The sequence below is a fragment of the Larus michahellis genome, chromosome 17 (genome assembly GCF_964199755.1).
Source record: "Larus michahellis chromosome 17, bLarMic1.1, whole genome shotgun sequence".
NCBI lineage: Eukaryota > Metazoa > Chordata > Aves > Charadriiformes > Laridae > Larus > Larus michahellis.
Genome location: NC_133912.1, coordinates 2608338 through 2625283, shown reverse-complemented (window position 1 = coordinate 2625283; position 16946 = coordinate 2608338). Strand labels below are relative to the sequence as shown.

The window sequence follows — 16946 nt, the reverse complement described above, 5'->3', positions numbered from 1 at the left end:
CTTCAGTCACTTAAAAAAAAAAAATAAAACTCACAGCAGCCGAGCTTTTTCCATTCGTCTTTGTCAGCTCCTCTCCAAAAGACGGGGTAGACGCACAACTTTAGGGCCACTCCTCTTCTCTGGCTGCAGCTTCCAAAGGCTTCTGCAACAAACAGGTTTATTGCAGTGTTAATTTAAAGCAGAATTGCAGTGCAGTGACAGCAAAAACAAACCCCAAAGTCAAAAAAAAAAAAAACAAACCCCAAAGTCAAAAAAAAAAAAAACAAACCCCAAAGTCAAAAAAAAAAAAAAAACAAACCCCAAAGGCGCAAAAAAAAAAAAAAACAAACCCCAAAGGCAAAAAACCCCTTACTTTCAGCCCCAAGAAAGAATCAAACACACACAACTACTGGCCCCGTGTCCACCACTACGAGATCTAAGACCAGTATTTTGAATTCAAAGATAAGCGAAATCAGTTTCATTGTAACAAGAGATTTTTTTTAGAATAAAACTTTCTACTTTGGTGACGCTGCTGGGGCTCAAGCTGTAGTTAAGACCCAGACAGCTCCTGCAAGCCCTTCGCTCGAGCCGTGCCACGGCTTCTCCAGGGAGATCCTTCAGACAAATCCAGGAGCTGGGTGGGTTTTGTCCGGTGGGTTGCAAATAGAGTCTCCCAAGGTGGAGGAAACAGCGCTGCACATCTCCATCAGATGCCACTAGCCCTCATGGAGGGGGGAAAAAAAAAGAGGAGAAGGAACAGAGAAGGAACAGAGAAGGAACAGAGAAGGAACAGAGAAGGAACAGAGAAGGAACAGAGAAGGAACAGAGAAGGAACAGAGAAGGAACAGAGAAGGAACAGAGAAGGAACAGAGAAGGAACAGAGAAGGAACAGAGAAGGAACAGAGAAGGAACAGAGAAGGAACAGAGAAGGAACAGAGAAGGAACAGAGAAGGAACAGAGAAGGAACAACCCAAAACCCCAACAAAACAGACATTTTTTTCCACCCTCACATCTCAGGGATGGTACTCACCAGGTGATGGAGCCGTTGAAGTGACACGGGGAGCGGTGGCGTGGCGTGGCGTGGCGTGGCAGACAGTCAGGTCACCAAAGAAAGACGTACCACAAGTACACTGCACATCAAATAAAAACAATAGGTTATCTAATAGATTCACAAATAAAACCATGTTTCTACTAAGCTCACCTATCCAAGCAGGCGCTACGGATGTTTTATTTTCCAAGAGCAGCACCCTCAGCCTAAAGAAACGAGGAACAATTACAGTCGCTGGGAGGAAAGCTGGGAGGGGAGTAAGAGGCAACTGCTGTTCTTTCGTCATCCCAGCACCAGTTATAGAGATTAGCAAATAAAAGCTATTCCAGTTTTTGATACAAAATTAGTGGCTCGAGCTCCATTTACAAGCAGTGCTGGCAGCTCATCATTTAATCCCGGTAGCCCATGCCCCAGTATCGCCACACGTGGTTATTTCTACCCAGCACATGCAACCAATCCAGATTCCAGAGAAGGAAAGTCCTAACAACAATGCTGAGCACTTAGAACAACCCTTCTTTACATTCATACCCAACCCCTTGCACCTCGGCACATGCAATAAGCCAGAAGCCGCAAGAAATAAACCTGACTGCGGATTGCAGTCCGTGACTCCAAGAACGACCTCGGGTTTGCTTGGCACAACAAGGACAAAAGGTTTACCAGATTTGAGCGGTTGCACGCGACACATTTTCAAACTTCTCGCAGGAAAACAGTGGGACGGGTAATTACAGACTCGTCGGACTCCGCTTTGCCATACGGAAATGTTGGAAGTGCTGAGCGCTTACCACCACTGTTGGCGCGCGCGTCTGTTCCCCGGCTGCCCGCTGTGTTTCATTGCCTTCATCTCTGCAGCGTCAACGCACCGGCTGCTGAGCAGTAGTTGGGGAAAGCTGGCGGGGCTCCGTCTCGCTGATGTTCCTCATACGCCTGCCCACGTGCAGCTGAGCTCTCCGGAGGAGTGACAAGGGCATGGACTTACCTGAAGCCACCAAGGAAAACGGCCTTCTCCTCTCAGCAAGATGTTGACCCGGCATCTTCTTGGGTGACCGACGGTGCTGTACTGGGTCCAGTGTCAACGGAGAAGGTTGCTCTTGTTGAACTTCAAGACGCCCTACACATCCAGCACAAGGAGGTAGCCCAAGACCGGTCTTGGGAGGTAGACGCAACGCACGAACCTCACCGTGTCCTGCAAGGCAAATAGATATTACTAAGCTTAGGTGTAACATATAGATTGTAATTGTTTGGGGCTTTTTTTAGTATGTTTTGAAATACCTCGGCGATACCCAGAGTTTTTGGCTCACCTAAAGCTGCCGTCATGTTTCTAGGTTTCTGCAAAGCAGCTGCTCTTATCTGAAGGAACAAGCACGTTACACCTTCCCTGTTCGCTGAACAACCATAAATCTACAGTGCTGCTGTCTGATACCAAAGGATGCCCTCTAAAGACACGGCAATTTGTTTTGTGAAACACTTAGCACACCTAGAGTTTTTTATTTCACTTTTTTCCCCCCAAAATACAGTCACTCCTATCTATTTTCAAAGCAGTGATGGAAAAAAAACAAAAAAACCCAAAAAAACCAAAAAAAAAACCAAACAAAAAAACCCCAAAAAACCAACAACCACCTACCAGACATTCATATACCTGTCCACGTGTCAGGCAGGACACGAGTGGTCTGAGCAGAAAGAGACAGGTTAGGCTCCACAGATGATATATCAAGGGGAAAAATCGAACATTATTTTCGATAATGACACTTCAATAATGTCACCGAGTCTCTTAAAACGCATGATTTACAAGCATCATGTTACACACACAAGTGCATTCAGCAAAGCATTGGCTGCTCTGGAGCCCCCTGAATTTCAGAACAAATACGTTAACAAATAACAATTAGTTTATCATCTCTACCACCCTGTATTATTCCTGCTGACACCGAGAGCTACGCGACAGCAGAACAGCCAGAGCATCACGCAGCAAAGAGCGGCCTCCTCAACACCTTCTCACCAGCCACTTCGTGGCCACCATCCAGACACAGCCCGAGACGCCGGACTATCGATGAACATCCACCGGCCGGGAATTCAACCCTGAAGGTGCCGAGCACCCGAGGAAATCCTAAAGCACACAGGGACCCTCAGAAATAGAACCTTCAGAAATAGAACCTTCAGAAATAGAACCTTCAGAAATAGAACCTTCAGAAATAGAACCTTCAATGGTGCAACTCATTGGGCACCCAACCCTCACACTGGTATGGGACCTTTTCGTTAAGTTTCACCCACGTTCGCACCATCTTTCAGCAAAAACAACATCAGTAGATGAACGCTCCAGCAGTCCCACCGCTGCTTCTCTCCTGCAAGTGAAGTTTTGGATGAGATGTGAGTTATATGCACTCATAGAGGATGTGTAAGCATGCACTGCTTACTGTTGCTATTTAAATCACTTGAGTTAATAGGCAAGAAACGCATTACGATTTAAAAAGAATAAGTTTTGGAAGAGAAAAGTGACCTAGAAAATCCAATTGTCCTCTGAATGGCAATTGCACGAAGTTTGGAAACTAAATTCGCTAATTAAACTGAAACGGTAGATTCCAGTGGTGCTTAAAGTGCTAATTTCAACTCCTCTTCGAACCGTGAATCTCCAGCAAGTCTCTCAGCAATACCAATGAGAAGTTTTGCAGACGGATGCCAGGTACTGCTCTGAAGAAGCTTCTGCTCCCTCCAGCCGCACCAAGAGGGAACCCCAAATCACACCTCGTGTTCTCCAGACATTCTACCCAAGGCTTTCACGGCCAGTTCCTCCAGGCTAAAAGCCCGTCCCTGACATTTGCCAGCAGCAGAGGATTTGTGGAAAGAGGAAAACTTTCATAGAATCATAGGGTTGGCAGGGACCTCTGGAGATCACCCACTCCAACCCCCTACCGGAGCAGGGTCGCCCAGAGCAGGTGGCACAGGAACACGTCCAGGCGGGGTTGGGATGTCTCCAGAGAAGGAGACTCCCCCACCTCTCTGGGCAGCCTGTGCCAGGGCTCTGCCACCCTCAGGGTGAAGAAGTTCCTCCTCGTGTTTAGGTGGAACTTCCTACGCTCAAGTTTGTGCCCGTTACCCCTTGTCCTGTCCCCGGGCACCACCGAAAAGAGCCTGGCCCCATCCTCCTGACACCCACCCTTGAAGTATTTATAAACATTGATAAGGTCCCCCCTCAGCCGTCTTTTTTCCAGACTGAAGAGACCCAAATCCCTCAGCCTTTCTTCGTGAGAGAGGTGTTCCAGTCCCCTCGGCATCTTGGTAGCCCCTCTTGTTGCTCTGCTCCCAACCCTTCACCACTTACTGATGTAAATCTGGAAGCAGAAGGGTCTCTATTCTTCCCAAACCCTTCAGCACTGGGTACCTCAACCGATTCCTTCATCTAATTGTGCAGCAGAAAACGTTTGCCATTAAAACCACCGGTCTCAGTCTTTCTGTATGCGAATAGACCGGAAACAAAGACAAAGCGCAGGTAAGTGTTACCTGAGCTCCTGGCTCCTGCAGTACTGGTTAGTTAAACGTTAACAACTTGCTGAAGTGCAGAGAGACGTGGCATCACTTTCTGGCCAAGGTACTTCCAGGGGTAGATCGCAGCCCGCCAGGCATCCCAGACTAGGAAAAAAAACGGGGGGGGGGGGGGAGGGGGAAAGAAAAAAAATCACATCCACATCGCTGCCGTCTCCCTGGGGACCAGCAGCACAGACAGACCGCAGGAGCTTCACGAGGAATCACATATTCTCACTCAAAATAACACTACATCGGCAGGGGAACGGCATCGGTTGGGTACGTGTACAATAAGGAGGCCCCCGGTAATTAAACCCACCCAGGCACAGGTCGTAACCCACCTTGGAGAGGCAGGGATGGCAATGGAGCGGGTGGTCATAGCTCTGCTCTCCCACCCCGCTCCAGGGCCAGCCGTGTCTCTCCGTAGCGTGGACAGCAATGGTTTTGGGTGGAGAGCACAGGCTTTTCCGATCAATAACGCGCCGCCTCGTCAATGAGTTTTATTGCCTTCCAGTTTAAATCGGGAAGAGCGCTTGGAGTTAACGGCTGGTTCCAGGGGACACCAGTTCCACGCGCAGGCTGGCTGGGATCTGCTCCACAAAGGCACTTACAGCCACAATAATCTCATTCCTTCTTTCTACTCTATTGACCCAACCAACGTGAGTCATATCTCGCATACGGGGCGCCTCCATCACCCAACTCGATGGCAGGTTCAAAGACACCCCGGTGCTTTGGTTTAGGCTCAGAGCACGATCCCGCTGAGCTCGATGAAACACACAGCCAAGATGATCGGTAAATATTTGCTCTTATTTGCATTTATTCAAGGAAAGAAGGAAAATCCCCACTAAACACCTGCATTTCAGTAGCAAAATCCCCAGTGAGAGAGGGATCGAGCATTACCTAGATAACACCAGGGCAAGGAAAACAGGGGGAAAAAAGGAACATTGCTCGATCAAAGGGGAAAGAGATATTTTTTTCCCCTTTCTTTTCAATCAAAGAGCACTACGTAGGGTTATAACCTGTGCACCGAGCTTCCCGTTAACGGCAGCTAGTCTATAACAAGTTGACCGAACGACCCGGCTCCTTGTCCCGTGAGGGTTATTAATAACCAGAGCACATTTGAGGCTCTCGCTCTGGCACGGGAGATCCACACCAGCCCGAGTTCAAGGCAATCCTCCCCACCAGATCCTGCAGAAACCGTTGCTGGTGAACGCCAGCCTGCTTTACAGCCCCAAATAATAGCCCTCTGTCTACGGGGGCCAACGTTGGGAGCCCAAAACGCTGCGCTCACCTCGGTTCCCTTTGCTCCTCGAGGTCCTTTTCTTGACAGCCGCCAGCAGCAGGAAGCCTTGGCCTCCTTCCAGCCCTGCTCCGAAGGGCGAAAATACAATACAATAAAATAAAATAAATCATGAAGTGCTCACGCTTCCAGGGACCTCCTGCGGGGGGCTGGAAATTGCAGCCCCTTTGAGCCAGGGGAGGATTTATTTATTTATTTTATTTTTGTTTCCTCCCAACGCTTGCTTGAGTTTTTGGCGTTGCGCTTGGACTAAGCCGTCTCTTGTACGGCCCAGAGCAGTACCGCAAAGGTATTAAAAGATAACAACAACAACAACAACGCCGTTCCACCAGCCCAGCCCTTAGCCAAGGACGCGGCACGCGCCTTTTGAACATCGATGCTGAACCTTCTGACGGACCTGCTGTTCGTTCACTAATCCTGTTGAACGACACATCTTTTAGATGAGGTTTTGATCTTGACGGCAGGAAGCATCTCCCCGTGCTATTCTGCCGCAAACCAAATGAAAGACCTAAGGGGAAAAAAAAAAACCAACAAAACACATACCCCCGGACACCAAGCACAAAGCGGACACCAGGTTTTCCCTCTGCATTGGTAGTGACCAGCTCCGGGAAGGGAATAAAGCTGTCGGAGGAGAAGAAAAGCCATACCCGCACAGCCCAGGTCTCGGAGCTTCACCAGGAGCATCCGTATGCCCAAGCTGGACCGGCTGAAGGCATCTTCTTGCTTCAAGGGTCTGTGTCCAAGCCGAACCCTGCCCAGCAAACATCCCGTCCCCCAGGCATGCCAAAACCCATTGCAGACGGGCAGCTTCACACACACACACCCCTCCATCCTCTGTGTCTTCATTAAAAACGTGCAAAAGAGCCGCTACGTGCCAGTGCTGACAGGGAAAAACCACCCCATCCCTGGCCACCAACCCCTTTCTCCGGGCAGGTTTGGCCACCTGAAATGCCACACACTCCCATCCCTCTGAGACTTCATCCCCCTCCCAAACCGTTTGGAAGCCGGACGTCACCTCAACCTTCAATCTCAAGGCATCCGGATTGAAGAGACCCACCGAGGCGGTTCGTTAAAGTACTTTATTGGCGGTCACGTATGCTCTCTGCACGTTAAGCTTTGTACAAAAACACCCTCCAATTAACACCAGAGTGAGCGACAGCCACCGGGGGCTTCGAGTGCCGGTTTGGCTCCCTTCTGCAGAAGCAGAAGCGAAAACAAATGTTAAAAAATTAGCCGAATCGGCCACACCAGTCGGACTCCACCAGCAAACCAGTCCTGCAGTTCACAGCCCAAGCTGCGGCATGGAAAATTAAAATCTCCCTCCCAGACGAGCCTGGTGTGCTCTTGCTACCGCCAAAGGGATGCACGGGAAAACCTTTGCATCTCCCGCCGCGCTCCGCCTTCGGGCTCCCGCCTCCCACTTCTGATGCTCCACCATCAAGTGCCGGTGTAGTTTATCGCAATTAATTAAAAACCTCATCTCAAGAGCTCTAAGCCACAGCGGGGAAGAAGTTTCCATGCCTGCCACAGCCTCATTTGTCATCCGAGGGGCTCTCTGGCAGCAGGGCGCCGCCGGAGCTCTTGTTGCCTCTGCGGATGCACATGCCGCAGTCCAGCTCCACGTCGATGTCCCCGAATTTCAGCTGGCAGGACTCGTTGCAGCTACGGGAGGGACAGTGACACTGGTCAGGAATTTGTGGGCAGCAAGAGCCATTGGCTCACCCCAGCACGCTCGGGAAGGCTGCTAAGGACTGGCTGCTCCGTGGTGGCACTGAGCCCATCCTTTTTGCCAACAGGTCAAGGGAGGGGATTCTGCCCCTCTGCTCCGCTCTGGGGAGACCCCCCCGCAGTGCTGCCACCGGCTCTGGGGCACCAACAGCAGAAGGACACGGAGCTGTTGGAGCGGGGCCAGAGGAGGCCCCGGAGATGCTGGGACAACAGGCTGAGAGAGCTGGGGGGGTTCAGCCTGGAGAAGAGAAGGCCCTGGGGAGACCTTCCAGCCCCTTCCAGGCCCTCAAGGGGCTCCAGGAAAGCTGGGGAGAGACTCTGGAGCAGGGAGGGGAGCCACGGGATGAGGGGGAAGGGTTTTACACTGGAAGAGGGGAGATTTAGAGGAGATATTGGGAAGAAATTGTTTGCTGTGAGGGTGGTGAGACCCTGGCCCAGGTTGCCCAGAGAAGCTGTGGCTGCCCCATCCCTGGAGGGGTTCAAGGCCAGGTTGGACGGGGCTTGGAGCAACCTGAGCTGGTGGGAGGTGTCCCTGCCCAGGACAGGGGGTGGCACTGGATGGTCTTTAAGTTCCCTTCCAACCCAAACCATTCTGTGATTCTGTGAGTCCAGCCAAGCCATGGACCAGTCCATGCTTGGACACCCATTTCTCTTATCCCATGGTATGCTGGTGGCTGGATTTCCCAGGGTAGCACTGGGTCTAGGTATTGCTCTTGGCCATCCCAGCTTGTGCACGGTGCTGGGACAACCCCCCCCGGGACCCCTCTCCCCAACGTACCAGCGAGATGCAGCAGAGTTCGCTGCCAAGACGGCGAGAGCGCCCGCGTAGTGCCAGCAGAAGCACATGGTGAGGAACATGAAGTTGCTGCGGTCGGTCTGATCCCAGCCCGGTCCTCCCCACGGAGGGAACAGCACAAACCCAATCTGGTCGCAGACAGAAGAGACGTTAGGCACCAGCACGTGTCAGGCTTTCGCACACCCCTCCTCTCTTTTTCCCCTGATTTCAGCCCCGCTGCTGCAGCCAGCTATGGACTAGAGGCACAATGATCCCAAGTAACACCTGGACCGCTGCCCTCAGCATCCCCAAACATGCCTGTATCCCCCGACTGACACAGGGGTGGCATTTCAGGAGGAGAGGGATGCTCTGCAGACGAGCCTTCGGGCTCGCAGCGCAGCCCAGCATCCCCAGAGGAAGCTGACAACCCGAAGGCAACATGGCCTGGCTGTGCATTTCTCCCAAGACTCAAAGCTGGGTGATTAGGAGAGGTTTCCAGATATTTCCAGTTACTTTGAAGAAAAGGAGGAAGAAATTGGACCGAATAAAAAAGAACAAAGCCTCATCATTATGGTTTCCCACCCTTGTGGGGTCTAATTTCCATTTAACGTGCAGGTTTGCCCATGCTGCATACATTACACATGCATATCTCTATGGGAGCAGCTCTGGCACTCTTCCTCCTCTTAGTTACTAAGATATTCCAACCAGCTTACAAGTGTAACCCTAAGAGACGTGCCGTAAAGGGCAGAGCCGCCCTCCTCCTCCTGCTTTCCTGGCTGCGAAGCCCACTGCTCGGAGGAGAGGGCTGGATAGGCACTGACCTGCCAAAGCCAAGAGCCCTGGAGAAGGAAGGAGCTGGTCCTGAAGGTCTCCAGGATGATGTGGTCTCGGAGGAACACCTCGAGGAGGGTGCAGAGGGCTCCAGCAAAGATAGCCATGGCCAACAGGGAATGGAGGTGGTGGTCCAGCGCACCGTCGCCGTAGTCAAGGAAACAGAAGAGCAAACCTGCCAAGATTCACACTGCGTTAGAAAAGGATGCTCCGCGATTTGTTGTTTTGATTGATTTTGGTTTTTTTAAAAAAAAAAAACACCAAACCATCTGAAAACTGAGACTGTGCTCCAGGTCTTGCTACAATCTGCCTGGTGGGAAGAGTCAGACAGCGAACAGCCTGCTGTCACCACCTTCACTCTGCAAGGACCACGCACCCCCAGCGCCAGGGTCTGCTCCGCCTGCACAATAGCCCCCATAACCATGGGGATCCCTGGCCAGGGCCGTAGGGCTGTCAGGAGGAGCACAGCGATGGGGACCTTCAACTTCAGAGCTTTGTGTCAGGGTTTGCCCTTCTGTGCATCCAACCAAGGTGGGGGGACGAGACCCTTTTGCGACTCCAGAGAGAGCCAGCTGCTTGTCACCAGGAGAAGCACACATCCCTAGGACTTCGTGCATCTGCTGAGGCATCCAGCCGTGGAAGGATTCATATTTGGAATAGGGAGGGGGTGCCATCGCATATCTGCACAGTCTCCAGCTCCGGTTGCTTGCACAGTATCTCGCCTCCTCAAAACAGCCCAGGGATTTGGGTCTGTGGCACACGGGTGACCCTCCCAGCCCTTCCCCTATCCCATATTCTCCCAGGCACCGCGCGTGATTCACCTTCGATGAACAGAGCCATGGACAGCGAGAGCCGATCTAAGCCAAGCGGCAGCTTGAGCCAGGAGTGCGAGATGTCCACGATGCCGGAGAGGAGGAAGAAGAGGTACATGGTGGTGTAGTGCCAGTGGGTGAGGTCAGTCCAGCTGTGCGTCTTGGGGCTGTACAGCTGCAGGTGGGGACCGGCGGGAATAAACTGCTCGACCAATATCCCTGGGCAGAGCGAGTAAAGGACAAGCTTGCAGGAAACCTTTCTTTGCAGTGGTGGAGTCGTAGCGCCCAGAGGAACGCTAGCGAGGTCCCATCACAGAGCGCGCCACCAGTGTGTTCCTAAGCCCTCCCACACCAACCGCAGCCATTTTGCACTACAAACAGCCCCCGTCTCACGGGAGAGAGCGGCTGCACTGCCAGTAGACATTGGGGCAGAGACTCATCATCATCTCTTACCTGCCAGAGCAAAGAAAGCTTTGACTGCCCCTTCAAAGACTTCCACGCGCTGGACCCCATAGCTTGGCTGGCTCTCGGCGTTGGCTTTCCGCCTGAGATACTTCAGGGGGTATCGCACAGACCACCAGAGACCAAAAATGAAGAAGAAGGTGCCCCGGAGGGCGCTGCCGAGGAAACTCGTCATCGGGCTCGCTTGCTGGACCTGCAAGGACAAACCAGTGCTTGGGGACCAATTCAAACTATCCCCAAGAGAGATGTTGGGCTGCTCACTTGCTCAGTGACCTCGGGGCGCTGCATCCCGACACAGCGGGTGTGCACGGCTCTGCCATCAGCTGCCAACAAGCAGTACCAGAGATGCGATATCACCTTGGAGAAGCTGTCACCGTGTGCTGATGTACATATGTGTATACATACATATATGTATGTGGTTGCACGCACGCAATCATCAGGACTCCATCGTGCCAGGGAGAAACGCATCCGTGCCCAAGAAAATGTTAACAGCGACATGCTATTAGAAGAGGAATCATAACAAAGATTTTGCTAATAAAAAGCAACACGACAATTATTTCCTTGGAACATAAACTCCCTTCAAACTAGACAATTACCAGGGCGTGAATCCAGTCAGCGTGTTCAGCAGCTCCAGCCAGCCAAGGCTTTGCTGGGCCCTACCGGCTGCGCAACAGGAGGCGGCGGCAACCCGTGAACCATCACCATTTCCACAAGGAGTCTCATGCATATTCCACACAACCTTTGTGTTGCACATGAGTGGTGATTTGACACGAGAGAAAGAGATTTCGTGTCCTGTAGGAAGATCTCGAAGACTAAAGGCATGAAAATTGCCTTCATGCTAAGCCAGACCAAGGCCACTAAGTACCAGCAAGGATGGAGAGAAGCAAACGTTCGGGAGCGCAACTGACTACCACGGACAAAGTCATATCCTGCAAAGTATTTAAGCCTATACACAAATTGTTGGAAAAAAAACCCAGAGCAGCAGGTACAGAAGGGAAAAAATAATGATCTAAACGCTTATAGCGGCGAGCTTTTGATGTTACCTTGGGATGGTCTTGTTTCCTCCAGCAAGACCTCTCTCCGTGCTCTCTGTCTGCATCTACCACCTAAGGAGGTCTCACTCTTTCCCTCCTCAAGGGCTTTCTGGCCCTTTTCTACAGCTCAGATTTGCACGGGAGAAGGCATTACTCATCCTGAAGCTACCACACCGACTTGCCCTTGCATCACAAATCACATCCTCGCTGTGATTATAAATACCAAAGCAAATCGCAGAGGCTGGAGGAACAACTCCAGCACGTTCTTCGAGTCCTCCCACACTAGAAAGTAATTAGGCACTGCAAAATAAGGGTAGGATGTGGCGTGGCAAGTGCCTTAGGTGAGGGAGAGCTCTGCAAGACGTCCCCGGTCAGGTTTTGGCTGCAGAGTCGGAGTCAGTTGAACTGGCTCAGCCCTGCGTGGGCAAGTGTGGGCTTTGGGTTTGGAGACTATCGTCATCCATTGCATCTCCAGGATGCAAGGGCAATCTGGAGAAGGCTCAGAGCTGTTTACACTGCGTTAAGGTTTCCTTTCAGGAGGGACGCAGTGTAACAGCCTTTCGGGTAGCTGAGAAACGCCCCATCCCAGGAGCTGGTGTGGGGAACGGTGACGGCTTTCTGCTCGGTTTTGGATGCCTACCTTAGGGTGAGACGGCTCGTGCCCCACGTCTTTCCCCATCATAGCCTGGACACCCAGTCCAGGGCACGCATCTTCCCTGCACAGACATCCACGTGCTGAAGCGACTAAGAACAAACGCTATTAAAGCACATCTAAGCAGCACGCAATGGCACGATACATAACCAAATTTCACCATTGTCCTACAGGGGCTGTGGCTACAAGGGCAACAGCCTGAAACTGGAGTCAGGAGCGTACCCTGATCAAGATACATAGCAGGAGTGTTAATTTTGACATGCTTAATTGCAGGAGAGCAGAGACATCCCCATGCCCAGGCATCAGGAATGGCAACCGACACATGCCGCCTGCAACTCCAGAGGTTGCTCCAAGCCACAACAGCATCCAGCTTTAACACGGGGATTTATCACCCCACATCCACCGGGCATTCCCTCTTCACCTTAGGGACCAGCAGCCCCCAAACCGCTGATTCAGAGCTGTCCCTGGGATCTCCTACCCCAACCAGCTGAGTAGCCTTCTCTTCTAGAAGAAGAGTGACTCGTCTTCTTCGTTTTGGTGCTGGGGACTCTTTTGCTTTGCAACCTCTCAGCAGCCTGATCCAGCAAGGCTTTTGCTAATTGTTATGAGTCCCCTTTGCTCCCCACCCCTCAGACACAGCTCTTCATCAGCCACCACATACCCTGCGGCATCTCTCACTTAGCCAAGATGTCCCAAACCCACCCTTCTGTCGAGCAGAAGCTTGGATGTAGCCCACTGAAAAAAAAAAAAAAAGAAAAAAACCAACCAAAACCACCAACTAAACGGCCTCCTTTTAGAAAACGGCCACTATTTTGCAGAGAAACTAGACATGTTTCCAAAGCAACAGGCCACTTGCACAGCTCAGGTATTCAAGGCGCAGCAAAACAACCCCCCCACACACATCCACGTGGCCCCTCGACCGCCCCACCGAGCCCAAAACCCCATACCTCTCACCCGCTGGCTTCCCCCGGCACTGGAGTCCACGCTCCCATAAAAGCTGATTAAGCTCCGAGCGAGCCGCAGCCGGGGAAGGGAGCACCGGTTGAGGAGCGGCACCCGGGTTATTTATTTTTCCTGCGAGCTAGTTTGTCTGTCAGAGGACTTGAAATACGGCTGCAGTCAGAAGTTATTACCTGAGCTGCCCTTCTCCCTCCACAGCTTCCAGGCTGCGATGCTTTTGGTTAATAGCCATACGGGAGCTGCCTGCTCTCCTTACGGTGCCTCGCGCCGGCTGCTTGCTGCCTCCCCAGGATCCCCTTGGCAAAGGACGGTGTTTCTCCCCAGTTTCCAGGCTCTCCCCCCAGAGACATCGCAGCTCCAGGCCCGTCACCATTGATGGTTTCGTCTCCATGTAGGGACTTGTTCCCGCTGGCGCAGGAGGATCGATGCTACCGGGAGGATGCTGTCCGTGTGGACACATGGGGATCCCCTACAAGCACCCATGGGTGCAACCATCAGCCTGGTGGGGAGAGTGGCACCCCAGGACAGCCAGCCTGAACGTACCTCACCACGGTCTTCTTGCTGTGGATCCTCCTCCATCCTTGCTACCCAGTCACATCTCTCTTGTGCCAACAGCCCTCACCCAACAGAGGAGGCACAACCTCCCTCCGATGCCAATCCTCTGCCACGAAGAACCTCCAAAACCTGATAACCCCCCCAAAACAAGACCTAAAGCCACAGATTGCCAGTAGACTGCCTCCATCAGCACCACTTCCACCAGCCTCATTGGTGGCCATCATCACACCAAACCTTTGCCTTGCAGAGATGGAGTCTCCCCACGTCCCTTCTCCCCAAGCTCATGCAGCCACATCCATCCCATGCCCAGCTGCTCACCAAGGTGTTGCTCTCTATGGGCAGGAGAGTTTACCTGCGACTCCTGCCTGTCCTTCTCCCTCTCCAGATGTGGCAGCAAGGAGTGGTTATTACTCAGAAGAGGCAGATAAAGGGAGAAGCCACCACGGGGAGGTGGCCCTCAGACAGGATGTTTAGGGCCGAACATCCTGCGGGCCGGTTCAAGGTGCGCTGAGTCAACTGGCTTTCACAACCTGGGACACCTCGTGTCTGCTATTAAGAAAGAAAAAAAAAAAAAACAACCCACAAAGAAAAAAAAAAAAAAGCCTCCTGGAGTTTGCCACAAAAATCAGGATGAGCGGCCAATCCCCGTTCCCATGGCAACCACGTCTATTCAGTTATTATGTTGGGGTTTTTGGATGACTGGGGAAGGAGCCAAGAAGAGACAAGGCTGCAGCATGGCCCAACATAGCCAGCCTCTGCTGGCAGGGCTCTGAAATTTCTAAACTGGGCTGACAGGTACATGGTAGCCCTTTTAGGGGAGGTCTGGCCTTATAAAAGGTGCTTGTGGACAGGAGATTTTGGGCGAGGAGCTTGCAAACCAGAGCGAAGCCAGCCCACGGCAGCCAAGAAGAGGCGGATGGTGGCCCTTCTCTCCCCCAAAAAGATGGGCTGGCAGGACACAGCAGCCGGTTCCCACTCCTTTTCACCGATGCGATACTCAGCGCTGCCCAACGCCAAGCGCCCGCAGACACAAAGCCACTCCTGACCTGCTGCCCATCACACCGCCGATGGCTGCACGCCCAGCCTTAGCACCTCACCGGCTGCAAAGGTGAGCAACACAAGCGCCCCAAGGCAAATAAATACCATGGGCCACCCCGGCGTCCCCACCTCCCTCCGAAGCACGGAGTTGACGGTGCGAAAACATCCTCAGGAGCACTGCCCAAGCTGCTGATGACCACCCGAGGACCACTAACAACCACTCCGTGGATTCCCAGCGCGGTCTTCCCCCAGCCTGCAACCACACGCACATAACTCCTCGTGCCACCAAAAACGCCCCAAGCGTGGCTGCAGGACAAGCCCTGCCCTGCCAAGAGCCACACACGTGAGCCAGCGCCCCGGGGAAGCCCCAAGGCTGGAAGAGCGTGGAAGCAAACCAGCCTGCACAACCCACCCCAGGGTGATGACTTGTCCTCCAGCACAGCCGTAAAAGCCACCAAGCCGTAGCCAGGAGCTCTTTTATCCGCATTATCTCAGTACCAGCAGTAGCAAGTAGGAGGAAGGAAGGAGAACAAGCAGCCGGCCGTGCTGCTGCGTGCACCCATCGCTGCTCACCTCCGAGACACCTTGCAGAGGGCTGAGCACACACGCAAAAGGGTTCTGTAACATCAGGGAAGCCCACAAGCAGCAGAGGGGCTTCCACAAACGCAGGCAGCTTCACCCAAGCTTCAGGAGCTCGCTACCAAGCACAGAGAGAAACACAACCCCCTCCCCGTAGGATCTCTTCCTTACGGACCTACCCATAAAAACACTGCAGCAAATACCTTTCTTGCTGGAAAAAAAGAGCAGCAGCGCCGTCAGGGACCTCTTCGCAGCTCGGTTTTCCTTTCGGCAGCCACCCAACTCAACAAACCGTTACCCCAAAGGGCAGCTTAGCACAAAGCTGCTTCCCAAAGCAAGACGAGCCAAGTCCTTCGAGATCATGGGGAGAAGGCAGGCTGGGAGGGCAGCAGCTGGAGGGAGAGGAGACAGAACGAGCCCCAGCTGAAGCCCATCTGCTCACAGGCTGAAGGTGCCTTTTTCCATGGGGCTTAAAGGGCCGCAAAGAATAAAGCACAATGAGAAAAGTTTCTAGGAAAAGGACAACTCCTATTGAAGTACCTGCCAGGCAGAGAGTGGGAAAAGTTGTAGGTGCATGAAATGGGTGAGGAAAGGGGGTTTCTAGCCTTTTAAACCAGCCCCACGGTAAAAATGAGGGTGAAACTGTGACAAGTGGTTGGGATCCCGATGAGGGGACACCAGGAGAAAGGATGGTCACGTCCCCCAGAAAAATCACAGAGCAGGTCACTCGCACACCACGCGTGCTAAAATCACCGCAGGCGTGAACGGATGCAACTCCACCATGGTTCCTTAACTGCAAACCTCGGAGGCACGGAGGAGCGTTACGGGATTGTACCAGCAGATGCCAGCCCTCCTCTTCCTCCCAGGGAGGCAGATCCATGCCCCACCCCCTCCAGCCTCTCAAGCTAAACCCTGAGCTGAATTTTGTTTATTTATTTTTTTATTTTCTTCTTTTCCTCTCAGATGTAACTGCAACATCCCCTCCCTGAAGGTTCCTCATCAGCCCCGGTGCTAATGAAAAAATGCGATAATGTTTGCCTGCTTCCTGGGGGTGGTGGGAGGCACAATCTAATTAAAGGTTTGCCAGCAGCTCGAGCGCTGCAGATGGATGGTTGTTCGGGAAGTGCAAAGTATTATTATTATTACTATTATTATGACGAATGCTAACACCGGCTTTCATAAACAGGCAACAGAGGAGGTGAAGCAGGTGGTACAAGCATAGGCAGGGCTTGTTCTGCTGCCTACACCATCATTTCAGCCTTACATAAACGTGGCCCCGAAGGGTGGCAGCGGTAGATCCTATCTCTGCCCGAGGAATGAGCGGCTCGTGGACGGGCTCTTGACGAAGGGCTTGTCTCTCGAGCTGGAGGAAGACCCGGCTGCCAACGTATCCGGCTGGTTTTAGGGGGTGTTGGCTGGGTTCCTCCGCAAGAGGAGGTGAGACACCGGAGTTGGGATGCTCAGCAGCTCCTTCCTGCGGCGGATGGACGGTGTCACTGATGTCAGTGACATCCCTCATTTCGGCAGCCCCCGCGCCTTGAGCGACACCGTCCAACAACATCAGGCTGCGGTCACGCAAGACAAAACCCACCCCTGAGACACCACCTCGGGCAGCCCTTTAAAGGCCAGCTGCGGTTATGGCTACAGATATACCCCAACTGCCAGCGCGTCCAGTACAAA

The 16946-nt window shown here is 52.6% G+C and overlaps 1 protein-coding gene across 6 annotated transcripts; it reads right to left on the bottom strand.

The window, feature by feature from the left end:
- Nucleotides 1–6889: 6889 nt before the first annotated feature.
- On the bottom strand, nt 6890–16121 carry LOC141732291 (transmembrane protein 45B-like). 6 transcript variants are annotated; one of them, XM_074561053.1, is made up of 6 exons: nt 15470–16121; nt 10440–10641; nt 9996–10205; nt 9165–9349; nt 8347–8492; nt 6890–7502 (listed from the first exon to the last, which is right to left on the bottom strand). In XM_074561053.1, the coding sequence occupies exons 2-6, from the start codon at nt 10621–10623 to the stop codon at nt 7373–7375; spliced, it is 855 nt and encodes a 284-aa protein (XP_074417154.1). In that variant the 5' UTR covers nt 10624–10641; nt 15470–16121; the 3' UTR covers nt 6890–7372. The 6 variants fall into 6 exon arrangements, with proteins under 6 accessions (XP_074417154.1, XP_074417155.1, XP_074417159.1 ...); XM_074561054.1 differs by having other exon boundaries at nt 15446–16078; XM_074561058.1 differs by lacking the exon at nt 15470–16121 and adding an exon at nt 14002–14197.
- Between the last annotated feature and the right edge of the window lie 825 nt (nt 16122–16946).